This window comes from Lissotriton helveticus, chromosome 6 (genome assembly GCF_964261635.1).
Source record: "Lissotriton helveticus chromosome 6, aLisHel1.1, whole genome shotgun sequence".
Classification (NCBI taxonomy): Eukaryota; Metazoa; Chordata; class Amphibia; order Caudata; family Salamandridae; genus Lissotriton; species Lissotriton helveticus.
The window spans coordinates 1,228,333,332-1,228,355,829 of record NC_136067.1 but is presented as its reverse complement, the minus strand read 5'-3'; the positions used below and the strand labels follow the sequence as shown (position 1 = coordinate 1,228,355,829).

Below are 22,498 nucleotides of genomic sequence, written 5' to 3'. Positions count from 1 at the left end.
TGTTTTGGTAGGGCCTGCGTTTTTGTTTTGTGCTTCTTTTGAAGGTGAGTGGTGCTTGTTTTGCATTTCAGACCTGGCAACGGTGCATCCGATATTGAAGTTGGTTTTGTTTGAGTCGGAAACGTAGTAGAAGAAATTGGAATCTTTAAAATCGCCAGTCGGGAGACGGAAGGTAAGGACCACGTTCAGTAACCTGTCGCATGATTCGCGGGGAGTGACATGGAAGTACATCAGTTTTCTTTCATGTCCCCTGCATCCATTGACAGCTGCATCATGCCCTCAATGTTTTGCACCCTCTACAGAGGATGACGCATGTCAACCGGTGACATCACCCACTTTTTAAGTTAAACGCACGTCAAGGCTGAGGCCCCTCTGAGATATGGTATTTGAAATTTGGCATCGCTTCTGGGAGAGAGAGTGTCAGTGATGGTTAATGTGTGAGGGGTATCACTATATGAGACGGTTTCTTTGCGGAGGTACTCGCATAGTGGGCTTTAGTGGTTTTTGTGACGCGGGGTTGCTTGGTATGGAGGACGAGTGACACGTAGTGCATGTGACGGCGAAGTTGTTGTTTGTGGGAGGAATTGTCTAAGTGAGGCACCCTTTTAGGGGTGTCTCCAAGGCAGTTGGTTGTAGGGGATGGTCCTTTATACAGGTCAGTGCGAGTAATTAAACCAGAAAAAAATGCTTTACTTTTTTATTGTGAACATTATGATAGAGCGCACATCTCTTTTGTAGGTGACTTGTTTTGGGAAACCCGAACGTTGATGGGGGCTTTTTGCACTGTAAAAATATAAACGGATTCATCACAGAAGTAAAAACGCTGTACAAGAAGGTTAAACCGCGTATTTATCATTTATGTATGTATGTGTGTTTGTGTGTGTATATATATATATATATTTTATAAAAACAAAATTTATGGTTTTAGCCTTAATGTAGCTCCTTGAAGGGTGTTTTAAAAAAAAAAAAACACACTTTGATAATATTAATGTTTTAAATTCATGCAGTTTATACCGATTAAGGAAAGAAGTTGATTCTATGTAAAATTGTATACGCAGGGCATTCTTAAATAGTAAGCTTGCTGTAGTCACTCATGCTCCCCCTTTAATGAATACAACTGCCCTTCCCTCAAAAATCCTTTGAATAATTATTTTTTTGACCACAGAGCGTGGCCCAGCTTCTAATGTCTTACCTGACTTTCTGTGCTACACGATTCCATCTGCCTGCAGTCTGTGCTGTAATGGAAGATGTCTTTTGTACCCACATGCTTGTGATTTTATTTGTATTACTTGTAGAGTAGGCCCTTAATGTGCCCATTACCTTATTCGTACAGTAGCCAGATTTTCTTTCAGGAGTACTTTAATTTGTGTACACTATTTATAAGCATAAAATTAGTTGAGATTAGTTGAGCCTGCCCTGCTCCCTCCACCCCGCCTCCCTCTCCAAACACTGGCTCTCCTAACCCGGGCTGCGGAAGATTAGTCACCCGGCAGACAATGGAGTTGCTCGGCCTGCCCTGCTCCCTCCACCCCGCCTCCCTCTCCAAACACTGGCTCTCCTAACCCGGGCTGCGGAAGATTAGTCACCCGGCAGACAATGGAGTTGCTCGGCCTGCCCTGCTCCCTCCACCTTCCGCTTCATGTTTTTCGAGCGCACATGGCCGTGGGCGGGGTTGCCGAAATGCCCGCTCCGTGCTGGGCCTCCGTTGTTCCTCAGGTGAGTGCTTGTTTCTTTTTGCTTAAGTGGTTCATGAAACTGCATGTTTCCAGCGGTCTCCCTCCTTTGCTTCTCCCCCATCTCCATGTTACGCGCTTTCACCCGTATTTCTCTTCCGCTGTACCCTGTGTGGCTCTCTCTCACCAGGTTTTTCAAGTATAGAATACAACAGTCGCATTGCAGTTCTATAATGCCAAATTAATTGATACATTTATACTTTTAGCAGTGTATGAGATGCGCACCACGTGCGTTGCATTAGCATGGATAACAAGACCACAAAATGGTAGCAACAAATTAATTAAACTATCCCCAAACGCCCTGCCGCCCCACACCCCCTGAAAAAATTGGGTAGTCATAGTATAGGCTGAGTAACAAGCTGTAGGGTGTATGAGGAGTCCTGTGTGTCCCCGGAGGCATTAGAGTAGATGTGGCCGACTCACCCAGTGGATTCTGCTAAAGGGGTGCCCCAGTACAAGAGATGAGCGAACAACCCCATGAGGGTTTTCAGGCCACGAAACAAGTATTGGGTGCCAGGATTAGATCTCCCTACCGTGCTTCATATTTCTCTTGCCCCTGTGCTTCCCCCTGTGTTCTCTCCCTCGTTTGCGTCGCTCTACCTTGCTTGTTGCTCCCTTCCTAGTTGTTTCCTCCCCCGCGTGCTTCCTTTCCCTTGTTGACTCTTTCGCTTTATATATAAAAGCGCTTTCATGCTACTTCATTTTTGTGTTGGGTTTTTTTGTGACCAATTCATCGGTTATGCTTCTATACTCTGGGAGCTCAAACTTATTGCAGCACACGAGTGAAGTGTCATTCTGCTGTATTCAAAGAGCTTATAATAAGCAGGTCACAAGTGCATATTGTCATGCTGCTGTATTGTATGACCTCGTACAACAAGCAGCTCGAGTGCACACTCATGCTTCTGTATTCTGGGAACTCCTACAACAAACGGCACGAGTGCACACTGCCAGGCTGCTGTATTCAGGGAGCTCGTGCAAGGATGGCACGTATGCTCCCCGCCAGGCTTAGATGTGGCCGACTCACCCAGTGGATTCTGCTAAAGGGGTGCCCCAGTACAAGAGATGAGCGAACAACCCCATGAGGGTTTTCAGGCCACGAAACAAGTATTGGGTGCTAGGATTAGATCTCCCTACCGTGCTTCATATTTCTCTTGCCCCTGTGCTTCCCCCTGTGTTCTCTCCCTCGTTTGCGTCGCTCTACCTTGCTTGTTGCTCCCTTCCTAGTTGTTTCCTCCCCCGCGTGCTTCCTTTCCCTTGTTGACTCTTTCGCTTTATATATAAAAGCGCTTTCATGCTACTTCATTTTTGTGTTTGGTTTTTTTGTGACCAATTCATCGGTTATGCTTCCATACTCTGGGAGCTCAAACTTATTGCAGCACACGAGTGAAGTGTCATTCTGCTGTATTCAAAGAGCTTATAATAAGCAGGCATATTATTAAGCATCGCATTGTACAAAAAAAGTAATCCCAGCCAAGTCCGTCTAAGAAACAAAAACATGCAAACAAAGTCTCTCGGTTCAGTCTGTGAAAGGCGAAACCGTTGCATTGTAAATGCTTGTTTAATGTGCAGTTGGACCACAGTTTAAAGCAGTGAGTTTAATAAAAGTTTTTAATACGTAAGTCTGTGGAACATTTTTTCTGTTTTTGCAAGTCTTGCCAGACATTGCAAGCAAGCTTGAAGCAAGGTAACACAGCCAGTAGTTAATTTGTAAAACAATAAACACCAGGGGGCAGATTTATGAAGGCCTTGCGCCACCGGTGCGTCACTTTTTCCCATGTTAAAAATGATGCACCGGCGGCGCAAGGCCTTCATAAATCTGCCCCCAGTGCAGCGGCGGTGCGTCCATTGGGGACGTTGGGGCGTTGCCTCACTAGCCATGGACGCACCTGCCAACAACAACATGATGGCATGCATAATTTATGAAAAGTCAGAACGGAACGGGATAATAAATGAGCAGCGCGCTACCGTCCCCGGCCGGGAGAAGCCCGACAGAATCGGGCAGCGCATAAGGGAGTGGGCCAGTGGGCCGTGCGGGGGGCGGTGCAAGCAGAATAGCGTTGGCCAGTAACTGCGCGGGGCCAGTCAAAATATTGAGGACTCATGGATTTCACATGCGCAGTGTGTACTACAGTAACTGTACACACTGCGCATGTGAAATCCAGGAGGCCTCGATATTTTGACTGGCTTGCGCATGCGTACTGTGGTCCGTCCATCCCCCCCCCCCCACCCCCCCATAGCACTCAGAGACTAGACAGGCATGGGACCCGGGTCCCGGTCTCATTATGGGCAAATAGCAGTCTGCTCGTAAGCCAATCCTAGTGCAGTGGCGCTGTTAACGCTGCGCCAGGATTGGCTGCTACAGCAGGATGGTGCCACGCGTGGGTGTTGGCTGCTCTGCTGCGGCCCGCACTGCATGGCCAATCGCCTGTGGCTATTATCCAGCACTCGAGGTGATTGGCCATTACCACGCGTGGCGTAGCAAAACAACTGACTAATAGTGAAACTAACAACAAGTCTACTAAGTGAAAGTAGAAGTAGACTCATAGACTGGTGGTCAGTACCACTACCAGGCAGTACCAGAGTCACTCACAACTCACAAGGAGTCCGTCGTCGTCGTGACTCGTCGTCGTCCTGCTGCACTGGCCTGGTTGACGGCTGGACTTGTTACAGAGAGTAAGACGACAAGTGTGTGCGCCCCTACGGTCCGGACCTCACTGTCACCACCACCGCGCCAGGGCACCGCGTCCACGGTCCACGTAAGTTTTTTAAGACTCGACTAGTAATAAGGGATGGAGAGTCGGTGTGCGTTTCACTGCCATGGCTGCTCTCTTATGCTATTAAGCATGATAAAGTGAACCAGTACTGAAGTGAACATTGTTTGCTGCCACAGTCACAGAGAAAAGAGAAGACGCAGTAAAAAATAAGGCAACAACAAGTTTACGCTGGGTCGGGCTATCAAATATGTGTCAGTGTTTTTCATTGAAACCAATAAAGGCAGAGGAAATTGGTGAGCATGAAATAATCACCATCAATGTTGAGTTTCTCTCGGCGGGACCCCTGGCAGGTAACATAGCGTAGGCCATGAGTTGACTGGCACGTTAATGCATATATAAGATAAAATTGACTTCAGCAAAACATTCGCAAACACATAATGACACGAAAGGGTGCAACTAAACACTGTGATGATGAAGTTAAAACCTCGGACGGAAAACCTGTGGACTATATGCAGCAAGGTAGCTCTTTATAACTGGACCTCTTGTCGCTTCATATTAATAAAAAAATAAAGCGACTTGTCAAAGTGTGTGTCCCAGTTGCGTTCTTCAGAAATGTGTTCGGGGAGAAACTGGTCAATCGATGCAGCTTTTTTCCCGCTGGGAACCCAATTCCCAGGGGGATGAATTTTGACTCAAGTCACAGTGAAGCAAGTCTTCCCTCAGTAGTGTACCACTGCTCAGTGCTCAGATAATGGTATTTCGCATTTAACCGAATAATGGAAAACAGAATGAAAATTGCAATTATTTGACGTGTCTTCTCTTGCGGTAAAGTCTCAGAGGATAATGTATATATGTCATAGAAAGTAGAGGTCCACAACTCTAACAAGTTATTTATGGCGCTGCAGCCTCGTGGCCGTAAATGCAACTGACAGTGCCCCAACCCCTCATGCACGTTTTACACGTGAGTTGGCTAAGCTTCACACTGTGTTGTTGATAGGTGAAAGGCGACAATAGGCTGGCCATCATGTTTAATGCACACATATGTATGTGGTCCGTTGTGTTGCCTAATGCTTAGACAAGGCTGTGATTTTCTACTTATAAAACGCTCGCACATCTGTGCATTCTGTTTTACAGCAGTGCAATAAACGCCATAGGAAACTGGGGGCACGGAGGCAGCCGGTACATGCACACCCCACATTGTGCAGGTCAGGTCTTACCTGAGATTTCCTGGAAGGGCACGCTGGCCAGGCTGAAGCCCTTAGCGCTGTCCTGCACAGCTCAGCACAGCACACCACTGTTTCAAAATTCAACTCTCTCTCTGGTTGAGAGCAGTACTGGTTGAGAGGCTTCACCCACCCGAGCAGTAGTACCTGCATGTTACAGCCGCCCCCTGCGCTTGCCTACAGTTAGCATCAGCATGTGTTGTGCAGTGCAGTGTATGTGTATTGTGTTACTGTAAACCAATGATGAAACCGACAGCAGTAGTAAGGTCTGGGTCGGGATCTGTTAACAAAAACGAACAAATCGTCGTTGTGTGGCTACTGTGGTCCCGACTCGGTATTGTAATGCCCAGTTTATGCTGTCAGCAACAGTGTGTGTGTGAGTGTCAGTGGCACAGTGCCGAGACTGGTGGCCGGTCTTAACACAAAGTCGGACTCGGACGCGCCGATGTGAGCGCTTCTCACTCAGCCTGGTCAGCCATGACAGCCAAGCACGGCAGGGACCGTCCAGGATGAGTGGGGCCCGGCCTGGGCCTGCCTAAGGTCCGACTCCGAGGGTGAGAACTTGAAGGTCTGATGTCCGGGGGTTAGAGTAGAGGGCTGCACGCTTATGGGAAATGAGGATGCTTTAGTTTATTTATTTATTTGTGCGTTTTTATATAGCGCGGTCTCTACCCGAAGGTGTCAGTCAGTCAGAGCGCTTCACAATAGGAACAGAACAGACAACAGAGAACATTACAAGTGAACAAAATACAAAAGCAAAGCAAACGTTACATTACATTAAAAGAAGCAAAAATGACAATCAACAAAATACAAGAGGTAGCAAGTGAGAATCGTGAACGAACAAAATACAAGAGGTAGCAAACGGTGCATTACAGGAGGAAAAAGTGACGTGTGCAGGTTACAAAAGCGTACAAAGTGTAAACATAGAGGTATATAATACTGCAATATATGGAGGGTACTCAAGCATAAGAACAATCAAACATTACTGTTACATAGGCAACGGTGGCACTAGTGCATACAGACAGTTTGGCTGGGGGTTGGCCAACTTCCATCTCAATGTAAAATATTACACTGCACAGGATGTATTATACATACAATAGGCAGAGCAGCAGACATACGATACCTACTGCAGTGTGGTCAGAGGGGTACTTTCTTTTACATATTGTGGAGCTATCTAAAGCTCTGCCCCTTCTGGCAAGGAGTGACGACGTCCCTGGCAGTGGCCGCTGCCTTACCCTTGCCACTAACTGCTTCAAGGTATAGATGGTGGTCTGGACGGACTCAGGGCACGTCATACACTAAGCTCCTGATCAGCTTGGGCAATATTTGTTGCCATGGGAGATATTGCAAAACACTGGGGCAGTCCACCTTGCCCGGGGCTGGCAGAATCACAAGAAGAGATAGAATTGTGCAGTGTCAGGGAAAGAATGATATACGAGTGCTGGGGTTATATGCATAAATATGAGAAAATCTGGGGGAACTGGGTAGGGACTGAGCTTGGCATAGGTCAGAGGAGGAGGGTTTGGCTGAGGGACAGAGGGGATCAGATGGGGGGGGGGCAGGTTGAGTGATCGTGTTGCTATCAGCTTGTGAGAGAGAGAAGGGGAGGACCCCGGTTTTCATTGTGCTATGATGACTGCTGAGTTTGTTTGTTAGGATATTTAATGTTTGTTGTTCTGGCTTGCAAAAAATCAATAAAACATTTTGGGGAAAGAAATGGCTTACTAGTGTTTTGAAAGACTTACGAAGTACATCAAGAACATATGCACCACATAATTTGTCTTGTGAACCCACAAATTATGAGTTTGAGAAAGAATACACTCAGTACATCAAGTTTATATTGAATACCTCTAGTCTTTCTATGGAGCGCCTAAGAAAATGTCGGCTATTTTGAACTGACCTTCACCTACTAATGGTCAGGAGACTAAAATGTTCCTTGTATCCACAATTTTCTAATCATCAATTCATCACGAATTTTGCTGAGATAACTTGCGACATTACGCTTGTTTTAAAAATCTAAATTATGAAGAAAGAAAAAGATCTTAATATGTGTAAGCAATTGTTTACTTAAGTACCAAAATGACGTCATCCTGACACTCCAAATAAATGTATTGCTGAAAGAGACACTTCTCAGTATTTTCGTTATCCCATGTTTTGTCAGAATCTGAACAGAACTATTGAGTATTTGAAGCCATGATCATGGTGGGAAATATCTGTTGCTTGTGACTAAAAAAAACATTTAAAAACGGAACCAATTATTAAAAAGTACAGCTTTAGCAAAATCGCCAAGTAGTAATACTCATTCTGCCAGATATGCGTTTTTCTTTGTGTAATAGGATTTCCCTATCACCTATATTCCTGATTCAAAGAGAGTGTTGGTGGATTCTTTGTCTCCCCGTTAACCTGAATCATCATTTATTTATATCCAGCCAGTAATTATTCATCATCAGTGAGTTGCTGGTGCAGTTTAGACTTTTGTAGATAAAGTCAAGATGGCTCAATAAGAGATAGATCGACAGTTACTGGAAGACTTTATTTTAAAGACTCCCCTTGTTGGATGATTTACCAACAAGCCATTTTTTCCAACAATGCAATTGAAACTGGATGTTACTAAAATGTGTCTTAACCTAGACATTTCTGATCATGGGGAAATACACATTTCTTTGACTTTAGGTTGCTATCTTTTTGGTAGCCATTTGTTCACTGTCACATTCAGGAATATGCTCTTGCCTGTCCTATTTGCTCCAACCTAATTCTCCATGTTCTAAAGCGTTCAGATAGTTACAGCTGTCACCACCAGTGGCTCCTGAAACTTGCCATATGATTTCTACAGAATTTATAATAGATCTTCAACTTAAGAAGGATATTTTGTGATAGTGGTTACTCTAGACACAGTTTCAAAGATGGCTCAAGTTTCTTCTTTTCTATGGTTAAGAGGTCCGGGGTGAGAGGGCTGCAGAGTGTGAGGGTCTGTGTTCCAGGATGAGTGGGCCTGGGTCTTCGGTTTGAGGGCTTGAGCCCAGAGGCCTGGATACAGCAGGCAGCAGAGTGTGAGGTCCTCAGGTCCTGGGGTGCAGCAGTGTGAGGGTTCATGGCCCTGGGGTGACAGAGGGTCAGCGGTGGGGGGTACTAACCAAGAAGCAGGCCTCGAGGCCTGGGTGTGCTCGTGCCCCCTGAATATTGAAACCTCAATATTGAGGACAGGATTTCGAATTAAAATGTTGACATGTACGATTAGATTTCCTATCCCTAGCTCCACACATACTTAGGCGCTACATATATCTTCGGGGCACGTAGACTGGCACTACTGTGCTCCCTTACACGCGTGCGCCTTTTAATATTCCCAGTATTCTCGTCCCAGGAGGTTGGCGGTGTGATATCAGGGGTTCAATCCTAGGGGTGGGGGGAAGCTGTCACTGGTGCAGCAGGTGCAGTGGCACAGGGGCTCGCGATGTCAGGGCCCCTCCCCTACACTCCACATATGACTGTGTCCTTATCTTCTATATAAAGCACAGCCTGTGTGAACGAGGATTTGTGCTTTTGACCTGTGTGTGTTAGTATGTCAGTAGTAATTGTGTGGTCCATTGTTAGGGCAAGGCCACATCCTATAAACAATGTTTTGCTCCACCGTCTAAAGCATTTGAATTTTCCAGCACTATTACATGTGGCTTGTAAATATATTTGGGCAGCCGCTATTCGAATTTGTCAGCCATAACAGCGGGTAGCAGCCAGTATTTTAATTGGCATAGCCTACAGGTCGCGCCTTTGGGACCTTATAAATGTTTAGCCATGCAACACTTGTTGTTGCACCAAGGATATTGTTAATGTTTTTCCTAGAGAGAGATCAGAGTTTTGTGTAATGGAAGTTTTGACTCATGGAAAGGTAGCAGAGAAGGTTAATGTGCCTGCTGCAAAGAACATGTACCTGATGCAGATCACAAAATGCTGTAAATAGGTCAGTGAGTCACTGCATTTCTCAGATAAATCATTTTGTCACTTGCAGTTCGTAAGTAAAAATTCTAACATACAACAGTGAACTATTAAAAACGGCAAGGTTAAAATTGTACCATTATGTCCCCCCCCCTAGTCTTTGTTTGATTACCCTAATGTCTCAAAAATAATTTGTTATATTTTTATTTCCAGCACCTGGTAAAGCCTGACAACCTGAACCTTTACCTAACTTTTTGGGCAATTTTTGGAGAAAGAACAAGAGGCCCCAACCTCCTTGCTGCTCTTTCATCCCGGCTACGACCCAGCAAACAACCGTGTTCAAGGTAAGGAAACAGATGATATTTTTTTAGATTGGAGTTAGGGCTATGTTTGTGGTCACTCACTCTACATGGTGGTTGGGGTGGTTGCACATTCTGAACATTGTACCGTGACTGGATGGAATTTACTAATACTGAGCCTGTCCTTAGCCCTGTGCTTTGGGCAATAACGGGTATTATAGGCACTATCTATCCTTGCCTTGTTAAAGGCCCTCAAACAGTGTCCGTTTCAGTGCCACTATGGCACACAGAGGAAGCAGCCAGTCATGCTGTATTTTTTTACCTATCCTGTTGTCCAAAGGGGAGCGTTATGTAGGAGAGTAGGGTCTGCTTTCCTATGGTCACCCCATTTTTTTGCTTTTTGCTTTACTGGTTTACAACTTAGAAAGGCTGTGGTCCTTCTAATCAGACCCACAGCCCAGCTGTTCTCTCTCTAAATTCACACAATGTACTTTAGGTGCATTGCCAATTGGGTATTGGGTCACTCTTGTGAGTCCCTGTATAGTGTACCATAGGTACCCAGGGCATAGGTGCACCCAAGGCCTACCAGGGGCTGCAGCATGTATTATGTACCACCCCTGGGTGGTCATTCAAATGAGCTGTTGCAGCTATATTGCTGTCCTGCACAAGATATATGTATTTGTACTGAAATTTGATATTATTGCACCAAATCTTATACGTTGTACTTTGACTATTGACAGGCTTCTTTCATATTGGTAAAGACAGCATCGGCAAGATGAATACGGTACAAGAATTAATTGCACGGTCATTCCATGCACGCCCACTGGAAGATAAACTACAGATAAAGAGGTTAGGACCTGATCGACCTGACCTACAACTCCAACAAGTTACCCAGGACAGAGGAAAATCTTACAATCGGACATTCTCAAACACCTGGTACACAAAAGCTGATTGGCTTACAGGGTGCCCTTCAAGAAACAGACTGTTCTGCTTCCCCTGCTTGCTGTTTAATGGTGACTTTCATTGGACAAGAGAAGGCGTGATAGACTTAAAGCATATGTCTGAAAAAATAAAGAAGCATGCACACACAAGAAAGCATATGGAAAACGTTACAAGACTGGGAATGTTGGGAGACGCACCGATTGAGCAGCACATAAGCGATGCATATCGCCAAACAATACAGAAACACAATGAAACAGTTGATAGGAATAGACACATACTATCAAAAATAATTGATTGCATTCGTTTCTGTGGTGCTTTCGAACTGGCATTGCGAGGCCATGATGAATCGGAAGGTTCCACAAATCCTGGAATATTTATGGGTCTTGTAGATTTAGTAGCAAGCATAGACAAGGAAATGGAAGCACATTTAGCAAGTGCTACAGTCTTTAAGGGCACCTCTAAAACTATACAAAATGAACTCCTGGAGTGTATGCTAGAAATAATGAGAAGCCATATTGTCCAAGAGTTGCAAAACACTGACTTTGTGGCTATTGAGGCTGATAACACCACTGATGTGGCCACACAAACGCAGTCCGTATTAGTCTTTCGGTACCTGGACAAGGGCTATAATGTTGTGGAGAGGTTCTATGGTTTCACTCATTTCAAAAACTCCACTGCAGAAACCATTACTGCAGCTATACTGCGTCAACTCAACTTCATTTTTCCAGAGCTGCAGCAAAGAAAAAAACTTATTGCACAAAGCTATGATGGTGCGTCCGTAATGAGTGGAAGCCATGGTGGCGTGCAGAAAAGAATTAGAGATGTCTACCCGAATGCTCATTATGTGCACTGTCACGCCCACCAACTTAATCTTATTATGCAACAGGCAGTTTCAAAGATCTCTGAGACACGAATTTTCTTTCAGGATGTAGGAGGCATGGCAGCATTCTTCTCACGTTCCCCAAAAAGAATGGAAGCACTTCAGGAGATTGTGGACAAAAGGGTTCCGAGGGGAGCCACTACTCGTTGGAACTATAACATACGTACAGTCCAACTAATATTTCAATATAGGGAGGACCTTGTGCAATGTTTTGAAGCCATAGAAGCCAATGAAACCTTTGATTTCAAAAGTCACAGTGAAGCCCGTGGCTTTGCTAGAACACTAAAAGATAGAGAGTTTCAGTTCTTTCTGTTTTTATTTGAAAAGATAATGACAAAGGTCGAGACTTTATACAATCAGTTACAAGGACGAGACATAGATACTGTTTCTGTGAAAAGATATACCACGGAGTTTGTCGCAAGCATAAACACAGTGAGAGATGAGGTTGACAATTTAGACAGCCAACTCCCAGCGGCTTCAACTTTTTCAAACCACAGGAAAAACATCACCACTCTGGTCCGAAGTGCAAAAGAGATCTGTGACATTGTAATTGTGCAGGCACAAGAGCGTTTTGCTTTCACAAAACATTTGGGGAGTGCCGCATTATTGGAAAGTAAATACATTGAAAAATATAATGAATCCTTCCCTGAGCATGCTCTGCATGAGGCTGTGGAAGCTTATCCGATGCTCAACCAAGAGGACCTGAAAAGTGAGTTGACAGTAATGTACTCAATGCCTGTGTACCAGAAAGCCAAAGATGGCAGGTCTTTGCTGTCTTTAATTCATTAACTTAATATGGAAAAGACATTTACAGAGACAGTAGCTTTACTAAAAATCGTCATTACAACTCCTATGACAACCTCAGAGGCAGAACGATCTTTTTCCGCCTTAAAGAGGATTAAGACATTCCTGAGGAACACCATGCTTCAGGAAAGACTCAATGCTTTGGCAATGCTCTCTATAGAGAGCAAGCTTGTTCAAAATATTGCTGACTTTAACGTTCAAGTAATTGAAAAATTTGCTGCGCTTAAAGACAGGCGTGCTGAATTTAGATACAAAAAGTAAATATGTTGAATGGTGATAGTTTGTGACCTGTTTAGTTGGTTCTTTTGTTGTTTGCAGTTTAAATCAAAAAAGTTGTTTGTTTTGTTGTTTGCAGTTTAAATAAAAACAATCTGTGAGGTTCTCAGCATTGTATCTTGAAGTCTGTGATGAATCTCTGTTGTTATACTGAATAAGCAGCTACCTAGTATGTTATATGACAGCTCTTTAATAATGTAATCCCTGCAATTTCACAATTGCTTTATTAACCTTCCTACTTTCTCAGATTTGCTTGGAAATGCACAATTTTTCCACTATTTTTTTAAAAATTTCTCGGGGGGAATTCCCCCCGAACCATCCTTAGGGGGTTCGGGCTCGCTCGCTATGCTCGCTCGCTACGGTGCAGTATGATTATCAGTTTCCGCCGCACCACTTTCAAATGTCACCAGCCGCCACTGCCCCAGTGCTCTTGTCAGAAGGCAGCGTGCACCAGTCCATTTCTCCTGTTTGCGCCGCTTCAAACAGAACCAACTGCTAAACATAAAAGTGGGGAGAGCAGGTGGCGAAATGGCCAGGGCTGCAGATTTCGGAGCTGGGGAACTTTACAAGTCTTGGCGTTTTGCTCAACATCCTGTGATTCTGTCCAAATCACTTAAGTTCCACATAAATTAATTTGTCCATAACTGGTGCTGATGGAAAGCGCTGGTGTTAATGATTAAGTGCCAGTGCTGAGCCCTGGGAACCACCCGCTTAAATTAAGCAGTGAACACACCTTTGTATGTACTTGCTTTGCAAGCTCATAGGGTGCAAGAGAGAGTACTGTGTAAAATAGAGTCTTTTAAAAGAAGCATTGGAAATCTAGAAGGTGTGGCTTTAATATATTAATGAGTGTAAACAGCATGTGTGCATGCTTGTGCTAACATGCTTGCTTTGTTTTCAGCACCTGATTTGGCCTCCCTTATGTGTTTGTGTGTTTAAGCATATATGTGCATGTGCACGGGTGATTTGCACACAATTATGCAGTACAAAACACAATGTGTCCTTTTGTTTCAACAGCAGTACCAATCTGCTGTCATAAAGGTCCCCAGGACTCTATTGTTTAAATTATTCTGGGGATGCAAAATGCATGTGTTCCCACTTTTTGTGCCCTGCGGAACTTTGGTATTATAGAAGGAGGTGCAGAGACTCATGAAACACCCGTACAGCTTGAGCTGGTGTGATGCAAAGGGGGAATATACTAATTTGGTGGTGGTATCGCCACAAAGAAGTGGTGCACAGTCAGTGCTCCCCCTCACTGGTGGTGCCACTTGCAAGGCTGGATATGGTGCCTTATTGATCTCGCAGATAGTCCTGCAGGCAGCTGCAGTCACTCACTTCATCCACCTAGAGGGAGGTTTGTGTCCCTGTTTCAATAGCATGCTGTGTCGCCACATGCACAGTGAAAGATGGACCGTCAGCTTCAAACAGCTGTTCAGCCTTTCACTGATGAACTGTTTCCTGGGCAGCCACAAATTCACAACTGCTTTGGGGATCTATTGTGACAGGTGCACTGGTTCAGTCTCTACCTGGTGTACCCAGTTAAAGAAGGAGAACAGGGCAGTGCACCCTATCTGTAATATGGGCCATGTTGTACGAGCTTCTGAAAGTGTTGCAACGTTTACAATTTATCTTATGTTAGGGGAGAATGTATTAAACTGAACATAAAAATCATTTACAATAATTAACATGTTCTAATCCTACATATCTGCTGTCTATGGTGTAGACAGTCTATGCTTATACCACTTACTATTGACCTACGCTGTTTTTCCCAGCATGAGTAGATCATATATTGAGAAATCAAAGACTTTTGAATAGAATGTAAGGATGATTGTAAGGATGCTTCAAAACATGCCCTAAGTTACAGCCGCTGTTGTATATTGGGCACTGTCTAAATGCTAATTCAGGCAATCTAGCTCGGTTTATTTCTTCTGTGTTAGCTTGTTCCACACAACAATTTGCCTGCTAAGCCCTGAAGGTCTGAAGATTTAATGAGGAAAGTGAAACTACTGCCTCATTAATCCAAACGGCCTTTAGGTACAATTACAGCCCTGGTTCAAGTGCCCACACATGATATGAAAGCGACACTTTTGCAAGGAGCATGGAGGAATTTACAAGACGCGATTCCACATATTCCTTTTGTTATGATTGTATACATTGACAAGGAGGTTAGGATTAGCTACTGCTATATGTAAGGGTTATGCCTTGGAAGCCATTAAAGTATGCCATGCATTCAGTGGCAATATCTAAAAGGGATCATTGCTAGGCCCCAGCCCAATTTATTTAATGCAAGTGCAATCTCGCATAAATTTGGAATTACTGTATTTCATTAATTTTGCATAATTTTAGAAAATGTCTTGCAGAAATTGTGAAACTGAACGAGGGCTAGGAGGCATTAACTGCGCGAAATAAAAATTCACCGCAGGAAAATTGAAACTCTATGGTTAATATTTTGAGCAAGTCTCTTACGTACAGTTTTCAAGCAGGTGACCACAAAAGCTCATTTTGTATTATTATTTGAATTAATATTTATAATATTTGTAAACATTACTCATAATGCTTCTGAAAAATACTACGCAGTAAGCACATCCCTGATCATTATTTGGAGAAAACCTTGGTCACTGAATCAAGTTAATTTGACTAGAACGTTTCTTTTTAGCATATTGCATTATTATAGTATATCAAACAATAAAGAAAACTGCAATGCATAGTTAAGAGGCAGTAAATATAAACATATTAGTGCAAAAAGGAATAACAGTTTTCTCTAATGAAAATATTATTTGCACCCCTAGATTTTGTATGGTACAATCTTTTTAGAAAATAACTCAAAAGCCACAATATTAAACATAAGAGTGAAGGGGATGATGGAAGATAAGATGTAAGATGTGTCCTAATATTTAGTGTTAAATGTTATTCTTGAAAAGAATTCTAAAACTGAAGGGACCCTGGTTTCTCTTTCAACTATATAAGTATCTAGAGGATTTTTCTTAGGAGCTGACCGCAGATGATGCATCTGTTTAAGTTCTCTTGATTACAATAGCTGCCTATTCTCGATTTCACTTCATGCCACTTTCATTCACCAACCTACACTTCCTGGTCTTTATCTTACTCTTTTTGCCACTTTTTTCCTACCTTTCTCTTTCTCCCCAATGTGTCTCTTTTTTAAAATTTGCTTTCTCTTTCATGATCTTGGTAAAAATCTAAGGACCTCATCTACAAATCCCTGTACGCAGCCACAATGTCACCTTTCTTGACGTGTGACATTCCGGGGGTGCACACAGTGCAGTGCCATACCTACAAGGCCACACAAACCCACAATGTGTCACTTTTCATGACCTTGTAGATAAGTTGTGGTGCAACACAGCAAAAGCTGCTGCATTGTCTCACACTGCAATGAGGAGGCGTGCCATGGGCGTTACGGTGGGTGTTGCCACAAAACACCCACGGCATTTGACACATTCCCAGATTTACAATAAACTGTAAACCTAGGAATATGTCAAAAGCCTATGCCTCCCCAGGGGAGGCATAAGGAGTAGAAATACCATTATTTCTCCACGTGTTTTCCTCATTTTACATGTGCTGCGTTCAGCAGCACACACAGAAAGAGGAAATCATCTCCATTGATTGCTTTTGTGCAGGTGTCCGATAGAGATGGCTAATTTCTGACCTTTTCTTTTGCTGTAGGGCAGCGCAGCAGGAAGGCTTGATGAGCTGCTCTATGGTAAAATACTGTAAATAAGGCCCTAAGTTCTGGGCCCCAAAAATGAGTGCTGGCACCAGCCACCTGTAATTACCGGCATAAATTAAGCATAACAGGAATACTAACTCTCTCTTTACTCATATATGTATTGTTGGATTTAGGGACATCCCAAACACAGCCAAAATACAAATTATGTTCCCCCTTTTTTTTGTCTCGCATAAAGGCATTCGTACCATGCTTAGTCTCTTACTGTAGTATAAAATCAGAAGCCTGGAATACAATGCCATAGCATGAGTGTGCTAGAACTAGCATCCTTGGCTTGGTTTTCCCATCTTTTCGCCTCTGCCTTTTGTATTTTTGCTGTGTGCTGGATTTTGTTTTTTTTCGTCTAGATGTTTTGGGCACTTTGTCACTGCTGACCAGTGCCAAAGTGCAAGTGCTCCCTCTGTAAATTGTGAATATGGATTGGGGTTTCCATGATTGGCTTGATTGACTTACTACTAAGTCCCTAGTACAGTGCAATGTGTGTGCCCAGGGCCTGTAAGTGAAATGTATCTAGTGGGCCTGCAGCACTGATTGTGCCATACACACAAGCAGCCTTTCAAAGGGGTCTTAAACTTGCCACTGTTGTGTCTGCATGCAGTCTCCACTGCTATGCCGACCTAGAAAGTGCACTCACTTGCCAGGCCCAAACCTTCCCTTTTATTACATGTGAGTCACCCCTAAGGTAGGCCCAAGGTTCCCTGTCGACAGGGTGCAGTGTATGTGAAAGAATAGAATGGAAGTTTATTTATAACATCTTATAACTTAACTTCCAACTGGGACAAGATTGAAAGATGGAGTTTAATATGCCTGAACTCTGGATATAACGATGCATCTTTTAGTAAAGATGATTTTCATATTGTGTATTTGAAAATACCACTTTTAGAAAGTGGGTATTTTCTTGCTTAGCCATCCTGTGTGCCTCTGCTGGTTTGTGGATTGGCTGTCTGCTTTGGAGTGACAGGGGCTGGGGATGTGCATTCACTGTAGACAGCCACGGGGGGAGAAGTTTCCTGTCTTTCCTGGATTAGTGTTTATAAGTTTATATTTTTTTGCTATTCACAAAATACGAGTTAATAGTTAGTTTATGACTCTGGAGACTCCGCAGTCCCTAGCCGTGTGCATGCTAGTAGATCGGACAAGGAGATCCATTGAATAAGAAGCAAGGAAATTAACCTGACAATAAAGTCAACCAAGGGTAAGAAATGGGCAGGCTCTAAACCCCTGTAAATTCTTGCGCTCTCTACTAGAAATGTATTGCATATAGTATAAGATGCCCCAGTAGCTTTTAGATATGCTGATTAACTAACTACACATATTTACATTTCTTTCAGGTAACATGCACATTGAAGAGAAGGCTTGTTTCTTCATTTGCTGTAAGGGCATTCCCTTGCTTCACAGTATAGGAAACTGCCTCTTTCCTTCTTAGCCAAGAGGCAAATCAAAGTCAGCAGTTACTCTTCAGGAGCAGTTGTTTTTAACAAAGTATGGAATCTGTTTTACTAAAATTGAGATAGCTTGAGACTGTAAAGACAGCATTTAAACATTTGGTTATGTACATCACTAGGAACCCACAGTGGCTGGAAGCTCAATATCGTTTCCCAGTAGACCCTGTCCACTTTGCCTTCTATGCAGAACCTTCAAAAAGAGTTCTGCACAGATATCAGCAACAAGTACTAGCCCTCTGAGCTCCCTTATCAAAGCATCCTATTTGGAGTGAAAGCTCTGACATGCAAGTGAAAAATTAAACCCTCAACAAGTGAAAAATTAAACCCTCACACAGTCTCTATACACTGCCTTTTCAACCTTCTCCTGTTTGACTTTCCCCTTCCGTTATCTACTCCCTACTACTCTTGCCATTCACATCTGCCTAGTCCAGCTATATGTGAAAGTTTGCTCCATACTCCGATGTGTTATACAAACCTAAGAAGATAAATCTATTTTGACCTGTACTCTGCTAAGCCATTAATTTAGGAATTTTCTGACCTCCTTGGATGTGTCTGTATAAATTAACTTGTGTCTTGAATTTTTCTCCTGACGTTTGACCATTGAAACTGAATTTTTACAGTCACTGTCCAGAATGTGCCTTCTTGCTAGGTGGTCAACCTATCCAGAGTTAGGAGGGGATATTTTTAGGTCTGGTGTTAGCCAAGACCTTTTAATTTTACAAAAATATGTATAATATAATTATATATAGGGACTTTCATTAACTTCTCTTCATCCATTGGTTTGTTATTGCATCATTAATTCATTTCCAATCTTTATTTTGATCGACTTTAGATCATAAAAGATATACAGAGCATATTCATTTTAAAATAACAAGAACACCCAGGCATGATTAGGCAAAATTTAAAAAAGGTATGAACAACATTGTCTAGGTATTACAGTTTCCTAAAATCAAAACATTGCGATTATGCCGGCTCTTGATCCAATTTTAAAAAGCGATTACGGATATGCCACATCGCAGTTAAAAATGTTGCCACCCCAAATACAATAATAGGTGAAAGGTCCGTTTTTAATATCCTATAAGCTGAGAGGTAACAAGTAAAACCCAATTGTTTAAGAAGGGGGACAAGCCAGTTTTTCCTCGGTATTCGATAGGCCTTACAGAAAAATATAATATGAAAATCGTTCTCCAGATGGTACTTGCATGATGTGCTCTCTCGATGCGGACTGGGCCCAGTGTTTTGTAAAAGCCCTTGTAGGGAGTGTACCATAGCGCCATTGTAAAAAGATTTTCCTTGTAATGACCGGGAAGATATCATCTAACACGCGCTTGAGTGAGTACACTTCTTTAAACTTAAAAAACAATTCTGACAAGGACCCCTCCCTCGATTTTCCCATTGTAGCGAGGAGATTCATCTCGCGAAAGTCTCTCTCTAAGAGTTTGCGTGGGATCCTAGTACATGAATTGACTGGGTCTAGCCATAATTCTGGTCTACCTAACTTCTCACATGTTGATTTGATGTAATTTAGCCATGGAATTTGTCTTGATTTAGGTAGACGAAGGATCTCTTGGAGCTCGCTCCTATAGCTTGTGAGTTCTGGCGTGCTCCAGATGCGGTGCCAGAAAGTGATTGGTCTTAGTCCCAGTTCCTCATCAATGGGCCTTAGGCCTAAATCAAGTCTCAATGGGATGAGGGGGGTACTGACGGGTAAAGCCGCCATCTGCCTAATGAAATTGTTTTCAGTAATTTGTAATTTGTGATTAGGACAATGACCCCACAATTCACCTCCGTATAAAACTGCCCCCATAGCCTGCATTTTATAAATTTCAAGGGCAGCGCTTTAAGGTTTGTAGGTCGATCTACTTGTCATCCTGGAAATACCTCCGGTTAATTGGACCAATTTCATGTGGGCCTTTGCCTGATGCGAGTCCCACGTCATGTCCTGGTTAATTGTTACCCCCAGGTATTTGAATGTAAAAACCCTCTCTAATCTTGTTGAGCCGATAGTGGGATTGGGACGTGTTAAAGGGGGGGGGGGTTGAGAATCATGAATTTGGTTTTTAACGCATTGATCTCAAGCCCTCGCTCCACACAAAACGCTGAAAACACGTCCCGGACTCTTTGTATTCCCATTGGGGATTTGGACAGCAGCAGGGTGTCGTCCCCAAACATAATTGCAGGCACCCTGCTGCCGTTCAACTTGGGAGCATCGATGTCATTGATCCTGGTCAGGTGATCTATTACCCCGTTGACAAAGAGGCAGAACAGGGTTGGTGCAAGCACACAGCCCTGTCTCACCCCCCTGTCAACGGAGAACCTTTCTGAGAGTGCCCCTTTTCTACCACACCTGACTCGTGCAAATGTTTCCTGATGCAACCTTATCAGGATAGACAAAATATCCCCTGGAATGCCCAACTCGGACAGTACAATCCAGAGTCTGTCTCTGGGTACTAAATCGAAGGCGGCACGCAAGTCCACGAATACTGTGTACATGCTGCCGCCCTCGAGTACCGCTATCTTCCAGTAAAGGAGGTTCAGGCGGAATATCTGATCCATAGTGGAAACCCCTTTTCTAAATCCCGCCTGATAGGGACTAAGAATGGAATTTTCTTCCATCCAGGTTTCGAGGCGATCCAAAACCAGCCTGCCAAATAGCTTCTGGGAAACATCTATGAGGCTAATAGGCCTGTAGTTGGCTGGGAGCAGAGGTGATCCCTTCTTAAATATGGGAACATTCTCTGCGCCCAGCCAAGTACTAGGAACCTCCATACCCGCAAGGACAGCATTGAATATCACAACCAGGTATGGTGCCCATATGTCGGGCTCATGCTTGAATCGGTCGCCCGGCAGACCATCCAGTCCGGGCGCTTTGCCTGTTGCCAGGCCTGTCATGGCTGCTCGGACTTCCGTCTCTGTAAAAGGTTCACCCATAATTACCTCATCAATGTTGGTTAGGGTGTCATCAGTAGCGTCATCGAGGGCCTTGTATAGTGAGTAAAAGTGATCCAGCCATGTCTTAGCCGAGATGTTGGGTACAATTGCCGAAACCAGCTCCTCGGACCCCGTATTAACAATACACCAAAATTTACGGGAGTCCCTAATGGCTAGTGTTCTTGCAAGATTTTCCCATTTTTCGTGCTCCCATTCTCGTTTGGCGTTAGTGGTCAGATGCTTGTAATCCTTTCTAAGTGCCTGAACAACCTGCCTATCTGAACCATCCTTAATGGATGTCAGAAGGTCCCGTTTTGCCTTCCGGCAAGCCTGGTTGTACCAGTTGGGGCGATCATAATGCCGGCTCTTTGCTGTGGTAAAGAGAACCTCAGCCGCAGACTCAATGAGGTTCTCGTGTGCCCTCCCTAGCTCCTTGTTTATTTCCTGGGCCGCGGGGGATTTCATTATCATGGACACCTTTTCAAGAGTCGGTATGAGACGGGAGTAAAGTTCCCCAATCTTCTCCGGATTGGAAGCCAGCTTCTCCCACCTTACTCGCCGTCTGTTGTTTGTCAGTGTCAACCCTGGGGCACCTCGTCTACTTTACCCCCTCTGTCCTCCAAATCACGGACCGCATATACCAGTTCTAGGGCGTTATGATCACTGTCTTCCCGTAATGTTACATGGAAGTCTATGATGTTCGGCCACATGGAGAGGTGAACCATGATGTAGTCCAATCTGGACTCCCTGCCCTCTCTGTGGTAGGTACATTTTGGTGGTATATCTGAGTCCACGCGTCCGTTACATGCCCGAATGCCCCACCTCAGGGTAAGGGCTGTAATTTGAAGGGCTAATGGTGTCCAGGCTCTGGGAGGAGGGGCTACCGAAGGAGGTATCAACCAAATCGCATCCTCCTCCTGGGATAGTCCATCCAGTAGGCCTGGGAGGGGCTCAAAATGACTGTTAAAGTCGCCGCCCATCAAAAATGGTATACCCTGTGGGATGTTATTTAGAAAAACCGAGAGTTGGTCAATGGTATCAGACTCAGTTGTGATGTTTACTGGTCTAGAGTAAATGTTTATCACAATCAGCCTACTCTCGTTTGGCCACTCCAACAAGACCCCAAGGATGTCACTGGAAACTGAAGGAATAAGAGAGGCCTTGCATCCCAGTTCAACTGCCACCCAAGTCACAAGGCCTCCCGAGGGACGACCCTTCCCTCCCCATTTAGCCGGGGTCGAGAAAACAGCGAAGCCTGTTCGAGGTGCTACTTCTCTGGACCACGTTTCCTGAAATAAGCATACGTCCTTTGCCTCAATGAATAAATTCCAGTCAGGACAGTTCAATTTATTCCCTAGACCAGCGACATTCCAGGACAATATGTTAAGTGAGGATGGTCTAGGGTGCGAATCGGGTGTATTAGATGTCAGCGTAGCCCTTCTGATCACCTGCGATGCCACACTGGAGGTTTCATCCCAAACCTCAGTTCTAGAATCTTCTGGGTTAGGAGGAGGGCCCATGCTATTTAAAAAGATTCCCGTGATCTTATTATCTGCCTCACCCCGGGCATTTATCTCCA

The 22,498-nt window shown here is 44.0% G+C and overlaps 2 protein-coding genes across 2 annotated transcripts in view; one reads left to right on the top strand and one right to left on the bottom strand.

Moving 5' to 3' along the window:
- TRDN (triadin) overlaps positions 1-22,498 on the bottom strand; it is an 865,465-nt gene that overhangs the window by 657,323 nt on the left and 185,644 nt on the right. The window lies entirely within an intron of this gene.
- Positions 1,681-12,805, top strand: LOC144761691 (zinc finger MYM-type protein 1-like). Its single transcript, XM_078646960.1, has 3 exons — positions 1,681-1,716; positions 9,814-9,944; positions 10,640-12,805. The coding sequence occupies exon 3, from the start codon at positions 10,675-10,677 to the stop codon at positions 12,508-12,510; it is 1,836 nt and encodes a 611-aa protein (XP_078503086.1). The 5' UTR covers positions 1,681-1,716; positions 9,814-9,944; positions 10,640-10,674; the 3' UTR covers positions 12,511-12,805.